An 11,115-nucleotide genomic window follows, 5' to 3' on the forward strand; every position below is an offset into this window, starting at 1 on the left:
TAGAGTGTAAACCGAATTTCAGATTTTTTTGTCGAACGGTAGAGGAACTGCGAATTTTTCAATTTTTCGACGATAAAATTTCTGGAGAAAAAACTGAAATAGAAAATTATAGCTTTTCAATTTCATTTCGTAAAAATTTGTGAACTAAAATAGAGTAGTTTAGGTACCACATTTTACAAAAGTTCAGCATTCTAGTCCACTTTGTGAAATTTTCAATTTTTTTGCATTTTCGATCTCAATTTAAATTTTTAAAAAATCGCCAAAAACTGAAAATGGACTTCAGATTTTGAAATTTTGACTGGTGGTGTATTTTTGCGTGCTTCTTTGATCTTGCTGTAGTCCAGTTCAAAAATGTTTCTGCCAGTTGGGAACTCCTCTTTTAAAAGAAGTACCTAGATAATACTAAGCTTATATCAAAATAAAATATGCAAAAAAAAAAAAAATAGGATAGAATAGGTTTTATTTTTGGAATGAGGTGAGGAAATAAAAATAAAAATATCCTGAACATGATAGCCGACTTTATCAACTGTCAACGTTAATTCGTTTAAAACTTATCTTCTTGGGGAATATTAGGAATTTTAGTTCGATTGAGCCACAATGAATAACGATTTGAATTCGAAGCATAACTTTACGCACTGGTTAACCGATAAGAAGGTATATTTTGGAAAAATCAAAAAAAAATCGCTGTTTTAGGAAATTACGCACACTTTACACTTGGTCTGTACATACTATGTAAAACATATCAACGATCTCAAATTTGAAAAAATTCATCGAAACCTTTTCATTGTTCAAGTAATAAAAATAGGTACTCAGTGGTGATGCAAAATAAAGACACATTTGGCAGATGATTATTTCACGAAAAGCTATAATCATAAGTAATTGAGAGAAAAATTAATTTTAATAAAACACTCACGTGTAAGCGATAATTAAGTACATGCGATTTCGGATAGCATAATTTAGCGTAACGAAGAGGTTTCTAGAGTGGTACGAGTATTATCTACACGTTTTACATATTATTGACCCAGTGAGGTCCTCCGTAACGCTAATATCTAAAATAGGCGTTCTCGAAGGGCTGGTTACCGTAGCATCTGAAGTTCTGGCTTTATCATCATCCACTATTCTCGACCGGTATACTTCACCCTCCCTCACAAATTCGGGAACTCGGATGGCAGAAGTGCATAGTTGCTTTGGCGACTTATAGCGTGGCATACTGGCAGAAAGAGCGGCCCCGATGACATTTATACTACTGTAATCGTATTTCGTGCTGGTGATTTCGAAAGGCTTCTTTTCGAAGTATTTCTCAATGGTGGCTTGTACCTAAGATGTAAAAAAACAATTAGATACCTATCCAGATGCATATAACCTATCAAAATTGCGACATGACTGATATACACGAGGGTACCACCAACAAGTAGATCACACACACTGACTAGGTAGGTATCCCGTTCACTTGCATGAACATTTCTAAACCGCACACACCTAGATTGAATGAATACGTAGAAATATATCACCAGACAAAATTTTATTAGTGAAAGTGCATTTTTCGATTTTCGGTGAATTTTGGAAAAACCGAAGGTCATGAAATGGGGAAAAAATGAAAATCTTACCAAAATCAACTGAGAAAGCTGAAATTTTGTATGTGCCTATCTAGTTAAGTACCCTATTTTCGACCCTACAAATTGATTGGAATTGGCAATGGTCTAGAACTATTCTGAGCAGTTCTGGAGCCTCCAGCAAGACGTGCTAAAGTAAATGTGAACAGATTTTATGGCGTTTTTTGGAAAACTGAAATTTCCAAATGTTTTTCGGAGGCTCCAGAACGACTTGAAACCACATCCAGTCGAATCGAAATGTTTAAAATAAGGTAGTTAAGGAATAAATTTCAGCTTATTCGCAACTTAATTTGGTAAAATTAAGTATGTTGAAATTGCAGCGTTCAAAAATCTACTGGAGGTTCCAAAACTGCTCAGAATAGTTCGAGACCCATTTTCAAACAATATACGTAGTTTCAGCCTAATTAGGTCGATTTGGTAAAATTTTGATTTTTTCCATTTTTACCCATTTGATTTTCAAGAATTTTTCAAAAAACGAAAAAATGTACTTGAGCTGCTAAAATTTTGGCTGGTAATTACTCGGAATCAAAGGGTTGGTTTTAGAAAAGATACAGCCATCTGTACAAATTTTAAAAATTTACCAGTGAACAAAAAATTCAATTTTTTGAATTTTTTCCTTAGGTAGGTGGGTAATTATCCAATGGTAAAAAAAAAGCCTGGGAAATTGGTTTAAATGTGAATTAACTCTTAAAACCAGTCGATAATAAACCAAAACTTGATTCTTAGCCCCCCTCCCCCAGTTGATTTCTTGAAGGAATCGAAAATCGCCCAAGAGACTTCAAAGTGGGTCCAGAACGAGTGAATTCTGGTTCGAAAGAATTGATATCAGGTTACGGATTGATTTCAACCATTTTTACTGGAAAAGTAGGAATGTACTTCGATCTCAAAAAGTGGTCAATTTTGAATTCTTAAAAATAATTTCTCAAAAAATCAATTTAGTTGGGTACCAACAGAGGTTTCGGACCAGGCTCTAACCAAAAACCACGGTCTCGTTCAAATGGGAGACAAACACCGAGCAAAATTCCCTTGTCAATATGTGCATTAGATATTTTGAGTCGGTTCGAACTCTGTCATGCCAAACATTATCCTCAATTGCACTCACCTTTGGTATCCTGCTTGTACCACCGACTGCTAAAAATTCAACCTTTACGTCTTTGGATATTCTTATTTTTGCTTTATTCAACGCTTCGAAACACAAAATGATTGTGCTTTCGATCAAGTCGGTTACCAATTCTTCGAATTTATTTCTGGTCACCTAAGAAATTTCAAACATTAAATGACCAAAAGCATTAGATATGGCTGAAATTGCATCAAGTTAGGTACCTACTGAAAAAATATACCCAACGAATCTTTACCTGTATGGTTAAACTTTCAATGAATGTTGCATTACGGCTAGTACTTTTCGGTTTCGGATGATGTACATGCTCATCTTGCGACACCCAATTCTCAATAAATATCCCGGAAACGATGACGTCGACTTCCATGCAGGTCGAAAGATGTTCCTTTGTATTCTTGGCTAGCATTCTTAATTGATGAATGGCCGATTTAGACAGCGTACAGTTGGTTATTCCTAGCTGAAATAATTGCAAAGACAAAGAATGATAAAAATAAGTACCTATAACACTCTTGAGTTGTAGGTATCTACCACGGGAACTAAAAAGTTACCAAGTAGAGGTAATATGTACCATGGGATTACAATCAGCTTACTTTATGTTGCAATTCGGTGACGAAGTGATCCATTAATTTTTCATCTAAATTCTGGCCTCCTAAGAAATGGTTCTGTACCGTTGACATAATTGTGCCTTCGTGGTAATCTCCTTCTTCGAATACTACAACGGTAGCGTTAAAGCTCGTGCCGCCAAAATCGTAAATAATAACGCTGAAAAATTTCGCAAAAATTATTTTCAAGGTAACTGAAAATACATAGTGGAACGAAATTATCGAATAAGGTTACACTTACTTTTTAACGCCCTTCAAAGTGTCGTGATCTACGCCAAAACCAATGATCGCAGCTTTCGGAGAATAAAATACTCTCGAGACATGTAATCCTGCTATCGAGGCGGCTTGAAATACAACTTGGGTTTGATAAGAGCTGACAAAATACGGCGGTATAGTCAGCGCAATGTCGCGAATTGTAATCTTAAGTTCCTTTTCGCAAAATTCTTTCAGTTTTAATAAAATTAGAGCTTCGAATTGCGCTATCGTTAGAGCCCAATTTCCTTGATCGGTAAATAAGTAGGCGCGACCGTCGTCGGCGTTTTTGGAGATCACGTAGCCAACACATTTCCTAAAATTCGTACGATAATTAGATACCTGATTATTTTGCATTATTCTAGGTAGGTATATGAGATACCTATTCAGATAAAAATTACGCTCACTTGGAATTTTTAACTTCATCTTCATCGAACCGCCTGCCAATTAATCGTTTGGTTGCGTGAAACGTATTTAGTGGCCTCCTAAAAATTCGCTTTTCAGCCTCTGCACCCACGAGACATTTACCATCTGAAAAAAATTCATGAAAAAAAATCAAACATAGGTTTAGGTACCGTATCTGTATACTGTATTCCTACGGATGATAACTAAGCTAATACTTTTTTATTTGATTACAAACGCTCTTACTTTCTAGAAAGGAAACCACTGAGGGGATTTCTTTTATATAAGTAACCTCGAAACTATCAGCTTTTTTATTTTCCGTATTTTCTTTAAATTTAATCACCGCTACTCGAGAATACGTTCCGCCGATATCTATGCCTAACAAGATCTACAGTACATACAAAAATACAAATTAGATTAGTTGACTAATTGATGGTGTGAGATAAAATTATGAATTAATAGCTCATATTAATAATTCATAATTTAATCTCACACCATCGATGCTGAAAAGTGAAAACAAAAATAACCACTGCTTTGTCGTTCAGAATACAAGATAACTACAGCGAAAATCTGATTTGAACAGATTTACGTACCTTTTCCGGCGTGGCATCGGAATCCATATTTTTCGATTTAGAAAGACTTGGCGAATTCGCGGATGTTGAAGCCATAATCGATTAATTATGTAATGAATAATATAGGTATTTAAAAACAATAATTTACTGAAAAGTTTTTAAAAAATTATTGTTTACACTGTCTTGCGAAGCACATAAACTTTCGAAAAATTTGATAAGAAGAAACCCAAATAAACAAAGACAAACGCGTGATTGCTATAGGAAGGTGTTCACAAAAAATTGCAATCAGGTTAAATCACGAATGAAAGAGAGATTAGGCAACAGTGTTAGAAGCAAGTCGCAGATAAGACGATAAAAAGTACCATTAATACACAGTAGGTACCAACATCATGTACGCAGGATAGCTCGACTCAATTAGAGTATATTGAAAGTTCAGGCTCGATACTTTTTCAAAAATGTGTCTAAACCGATGCACATTTAACAAATAAATAGGTAAGTTAGTACCTACGAAAAAATTGAATAATTATAAAAATTGCGAGGAAAAATTTGTTTGTGGTTAGAATTATCAAATTGATTGGTTCTTTTTTTTTATCAAATTTGTCAGAAAGTCTCGTTTTTTGTCAAAATTGCTGAAAACATATTTTTTTGGTCAAAATTTCCAGAAAGTTTTGCTTATTTTTGTTCCAAAATACCTATCCGTTTTTTTGGTTTTTTTTTTTTGGTGAAAATTGCGGATGAAAAAAATTATTGTTTTAAAAATCAATACATACCAAAAATTCTTACTTTTTTAGAAACCAAATTTGAAAAAAAACTTAGGTACTTTTTTGTAAAAACTGTAAAAGAGACCCATATTTTTGACAAAATTTATGAGAACTCTCTCGTTTCTTGCTCAAAATTCAGTGAAACTAAGTATTCTGTCTGCTACTTGGTCAAAATTTCGTCGATTTGCATTCTCATCGCAGAAATTTTTCTTTTGTCAAAATTTCAAAAAAGCTAACAAAAAAACCTAACTTTCTTTCTCAAAATTAGGGTACAAAAATAACATTTTTTGCAAAAATTGCAAAAAAAAATGTTTTTAAAATCAGAATATTGCTACCGGTAAAAAGTTTTGGAGGTCAAAGTCAATGAATTCATATCAATAAAGAGGTCAGGTCGCAGCATTAACTTCAATTCAAGGGTAGAAGTACCTAGCGTATAAGCACAAAATAAAACTCAGTGTAAAATCAAAAAAATAATTTAATTTGGTAAAGCTCGAGCCTCGAGTACATAAAAATTATAAAAACATCGCCACCATTTTACCATGAAGAATAATATTCGTGTTTAAAATTCAAATTACAAAAACTGGTTGATTAAAAAATTGAACACATAAAATGGGTGATTCAAAAAAAAAAAAAATTTGACCATCGCAGTAGCCATATAGTAAACTTTTTACACAAAACAGTTAATTATCCAAATTCAAATCATCGCCGAACGAAAATTGAAAATTTTTCAGAGCTATCGGAAAATCATAACAGTCAACGGTTACTTATACGAATCAATTCTTTTTTCACGTATTTATCTCTGTTCTGTCGGAAAAAATCGATCCCATCTTCTAATTCTTTGGGTAGGTTCACTTCCAGACTTCTCCTCATTTCCATTTGCTTCGTGTAAGCTATAATATAATTAATATCTTCGTCATCAGGAGGGTTTCCTGGAGCGGGCGTGCACTCTTTTAAAACAACTGAATCAGCTTGTTCTTCCGTGTATATCGACAATATGTTTGATCGTACGTAGTTGATGGTAATCGCATCCCTATCTGGATCATCGTCCATCATTTTAAAATTAAATTTTTCATCCTCCATTACGGGTTTTGGAACGCTGATAAGATGATCGGCTGGTTGTCGTTCGTTGGAAATTTCAGGTATTAAATCATGGGCTCGAATGGCTGCTCCGATTGCCACAGAGTTGGCACGATCGATTTCCCTTCCACCTCCAATGGGCTCTTTACCGAAAATTTCTCGAATGGTGGCTTGTACCTAGAATTCGAAAAACAATTATGTACCCAGTAGATACGTACCTATAAAATATAATAATGGTATAAAAAGATATAATTCGTATATGGGCGTGTAGTGAAATATTTTGAAGTCTAAAAACAAATAAGTGATCACAAAAAAGGTAAAAAGTTTCACGAAAAATTCAAATTTTTCAACTAAAAATATTTATTGAACGTTTTTATGAAGAACTCAGAGTCCAAAATTGGTATACAATTTCCGAAGTTTTTGATGAAAGTGTCATGTGACCTATCAAAATTGGTAAAAATTTTAGCAAAAAATCAAAAATTTCCATCGAACTTTTTTAAAGCCAACTTTTAAAAATTTTAAGCCCAAAATGGGTCATGGTTTTTGATATTTTTGAAAAAAAATGTCATCAAACCTATAAAAATAGTTTCTAAAATTTGAGAAAAAATCCAAATATTTCAACAAAAATAACTTTTTGAGCACTTCTGAAGAATTATGAATTCAAAATAAATTGAGTCACACAAACCCACAAGAATGTGTAAAAATTTTAAATTTCTGCAAAAAAATCAAAAATTTCTGTAGAAACTTTTTTCGACCAGAATAATTTTGAGCGCAAGTTGAGTCACAGTTATGAGGATTTTTGAGAAAGGTGTCATATGACCTATCAAATTGGCTTATGATTTCGAGCAAAAAACAAATTATTTCGACGAAAATGCTTTTTCATCATTTTTGAAGAATTTCGATCACTAATTTGAGTAAAAAAAAAGGGAGAAAATTTCAGTAGGTATAAAATCAACAATTTCTATCAAAACTTGATTTGTACATTTTGAAAGAATTTTGAGACCAATATTTAGTTACAATTTTCGAAATTTTTGAAAGAAGTTTCATTTGACCATCAAAATGACTAAAATGAGTGAAAATTTCGATAGCAATTAGCAAAATCAAAAATTCATAGGTACGTAACAATAAACTATTTTTGATTACTATATTTTGCAGAATTTTGTGAAACAGACGACCATGAGAGGCTAGACAGTTGGGCAAGTGACCTTAAAAAGGCATTCAGAAAAAGCAGTGACCCGAAAGATGCCATAAAAGCTAACAGATGACAATGTTAAGCCATACTGAAGGGTCAACGACTTTTAAAAGCTAGAGAAGCCAGCATACGACCTTGAAAAGTTAGACTGGTGGGTCACTGACCTTAAAAGTTCAGACACATGGGTTAATGACGTAAAAATGCCAGACAGATAGACGACCTTGAGAGGATACTCAGAAGGTCAATGACCTTAAACGGTTCTACGTGTTGATAGACAAACTTGGAAAGCTGGACAGGTAGATTAGTGACCTTGAAAGTCCAGAAAGACAGGTCAATGACCTTAATAAACCAGACAGGCAGACATACTACCTTAATAGGTTAGACAGCCGGGTCAATGACCTTATAAGAAGCCAGACATACACTCAGTCAACCTTGAGAGGTCAGATAGGCAGACAGACGGCCTTGGGAACCTAGACCAGTAGGTCAGTGACCATGAAAATTCTGACACATCGGTTAATTACCTCAAAATGCCCGACAGATAGACGACCTTGAGAGGTTACTCAGAAGGTCAACGACCTTAAATGGTTCTACATGTTAATAGGCAAACTTGGAAAGCTGATCAGGTAGATTAGTGACCTTGAAAGTCCAGAAAGACAGGTCAATGACCTTAATAAACCAGACAGGCAGACATACTACCTCAACTTAATAGATTAGATAGACGGATCAACGACCTTATAAGAAGCAAGACATATCTACACTCAGACAACCTTGGAAGGTCAGATAGGCAGACAGACGACCTTGGGAACCTAGAAAGATAGGTCAGTGACCTTGAAAGTCCAAACAAACGAGTGCAACTGGGCATTCGAAGTAAACGAGGATGAGAGTGTCCAATTAATCAAACCACATCTTTTCTGACCTTTCAGATTCATCGATATCACTACAAAAAGCCCGATGAATTTTTTGTGCCACCAAAATTCCAACAAAATTTAATTTCCGAAGCACTTTTTGTACATTGACCTTCGTACTAATACCCACCTTCGGTATTTTGCAGGTACCACCGATCGCTAAAACTTCGTCGATATCTGACGTTGATATTTTGGCTTCTTTCAACGCTTTTTGGCATAAACCAATTGTTTTATTGATTAATTCTGCGACTAATTCTTCGAATTTATTTCTGGTCACCTAATCAGGCACATAAAACAAAATATTCTCGTTTAAATCACACTGAAGTAGGTACATAGATACGTACCGTGATGGTAACAAAGTCCTCACCTTTATGGTTATTCGTTCAACTCGCGGTTCTAGACCAGGAAGACGCATAGCCCAAAATTTCACGTCGACTTCGGGATGAAAACATAGATCTATTTTAGCGTTTTCGGCAGACAATTTAATGTATTGCATCAAGGTCGCAAATAGCGTGGCATTGATTCCAGTCTGAAAATTCAAAAATACTCGTATAAGTAAGTAAATGTAGATACGAGGTAATCCATTATGGAACTACTGAGCTGTAATCAGCTTACTTGGCGTTGCAATTCGGTGACCAAGTAATCGACCAACTTCTTATCAAAATCATCTCCTCCTAAAGATAAATCTTCCAGAGTAGATAACACTTCAGCATCGGTAACGTCTTCAGTCATTTTCAAAACTGTTACATGAAAGGTACTGCCACCGAAATCATAAACAGCAACACTGAAAAATACCCCAAAAACGATTCAAAATGTGAACCGAAAAATGAAAATAGATAATCGAACGAATTTATCAAATAAAGATACACTTACGTTTTACTACCATGCAAAGTTTCATGGGTTTCAGAGTAAGCAAGGACGGCAGCAACTGGAGTATTAATCACACCCAAGACATTTAATCCGGCAATTGAGGCTGCTTCTTTGGTAATTTGTATTTGGTTATCGTTAAAATACGGCGGTACAGTCAGCACAACGTTTTCCACAGGTATACTGTTCAATTCACCTATGCAAACTTCCTTCATTTTGAGTAAAATTAAAGCTTCTATTTGAGGTGGAATGAAAACTCTATTTCGATTGCTGCTTGGAAAGCAGGTATGTCCGTCGGTATATTCGTAAATTTTATAACCACAACGATTCCTGCAATTTGTAATACATACAACAATTTATACATGATTGAGCATTATGCATTTTCATAAAGATATTTGAGAGTAGAATTACACTCACATTATTTCTTGAACGACAGGATCGTCGTAGCGTCTGCCTATCAATCGTTTCGTCGCGTGGAAAGTATTTAAAGGACTTGCGACTGTTCTTTTAGCAGCAGCCCAACCAACCAGACATTTACCATCTGAAAAAATCCACGAGGGAGAATCAAAGATAGTACTTTCTCATTTGATTAAATACCTAGCAGCCAGTACCTACCTTTAAGGAAAGAAACAACCGATGGAATATCCTTGATGACTATCGGTTGCAAATAATATTTTCCTTTAGCATTCTTCTTTCGTTGCATAATCGACACACGGGTGCGAGTTCCGCCTAAATCTATGCCAAATACTGCCTATGTAAGAATACAAATAGATTATTAGACTTGACCTAGCGAAGATTACATAAGGATTTGCCTAGCTCATGGGTAGGTAGTGTTTTATGCATAATTTCTCTACATCTTTCAATGACTGTGCAACCATATAGGCAACAAGATTCCTATATCGAATCGCGGACTTTAAATTCTCATAAATCGATTCTGAATAATATTATTTTCACTCACAGTTGCCTATCAGCAACATACGTATTATGGCAATGGTGTGAGATTGAACATGAATAAATACCTATACTCCTCATGAGCTAAGATAACGCCACTGAGGAGTTTTTCGATGCTAAAAACGAAAATAACCATTGCTTTGATGGTCAGAATACTAGATAATTACAGCAAAAATATGATTTGAACAGATTTACGTACCTTTTCCGGTGTGGCGTCGAAATCCATATTTTTTAATCCAGATGGAGGAGAGGAATCAGATGATGATGACATTGATGACGGGTACTCGTCAACATAAATTAAAAACAATCAGTTGTAGTAAGTTGTTGAAAAATAATAATTATTGTTTACACCTTATTGCGAAACACAATTCATCTATGATAATGCGAATTACTGTTCGACTGGTGGTTAAAAGTCGAAACTGAAAGGTGTAGGTGGAGGAGGGTGGGGAACAGGGAACATTCAACAGTATAGAGAGAAACACCAAGTGAAGCAAAAGCAGGTTAAAGGAGGAATGAAAGAGAGATTAGACAACAGATTGAACAGTAAAATTCATAGATCGGGGATCAGTAGTACAAAGTGCTTCATGTACGAGTATGTACTGTAGCAATTAACTTTCTAGCGCAGGCTACTACATCGTATCCCTGTACCTATCTCATCTATCGACTCGTTTTGAGCGTTTATTGACAAGTGAATAATTGGGATAAAAATCTCGTTCAGTAGTCATTCAATTGAAACGTTTTACGTTTTCGTAGGTAGCTGCTAGCTACCTAATTCTGATATATAAGTAGGTAGGTGTGTTTAAA

The 11,115-nt window shown here is 34.9% G+C and overlaps 2 protein-coding genes across 2 annotated transcripts; both read right to left on the reverse strand.

Moving 5' to 3' along the window:
* Nucleotides 1–443: 443 nt before the first annotated feature.
* LOC135836886 (heat shock protein hsp-6-like) lies at nt 444–4,881 on the reverse strand. The gene is made up of 8 exons (XM_065351957.1): nt 4,580–4,881; nt 4,233–4,374; nt 3,992–4,115; nt 3,574–3,900; nt 3,321–3,492; nt 2,969–3,187; nt 2,716–2,868; nt 444–1,317 (listed from the first exon to the last, which is right to left on the reverse strand). Exons 1-8 carry the CDS (start codon nt 4,652–4,654, stop codon nt 994–996), a joined length of 1,536 nt encoding a protein of 511 aa, XP_065208029.1. The 5' UTR covers nt 4,655–4,881; the 3' UTR covers nt 444–993.
* Nucleotides 4,882–5,776: 895 nt separating this feature from the next.
* On the reverse strand, nt 5,777–10,890 carry LOC135836895 (heat shock 70 kDa protein cognate 5-like). Its single transcript, XM_065351966.1, has 8 exons — nt 10,511–10,890; nt 9,976–10,111; nt 9,778–9,901; nt 9,367–9,690; nt 9,109–9,277; nt 8,861–9,022; nt 8,624–8,770; nt 5,777–6,573 (listed from the first exon to the last, which is right to left on the reverse strand). The coding sequence occupies exons 1-8, from the start codon at nt 10,580–10,582 to the stop codon at nt 6,073–6,075; spliced, it is 1,635 nt and encodes a 544-aa protein (XP_065208038.1). The 5' UTR covers nt 10,583–10,890; the 3' UTR covers nt 5,777–6,072.
* Nucleotides 10,891–11,115: the final 225 nt, after the last annotated feature.

Source organism: Planococcus citri, chromosome 2 (genome assembly GCF_950023065.1).
Source record: "Planococcus citri chromosome 2, ihPlaCitr1.1, whole genome shotgun sequence".
NCBI classification, from domain to species: domain Eukaryota; kingdom Metazoa; phylum Arthropoda; class Insecta; order Hemiptera; family Pseudococcidae; genus Planococcus; species Planococcus citri.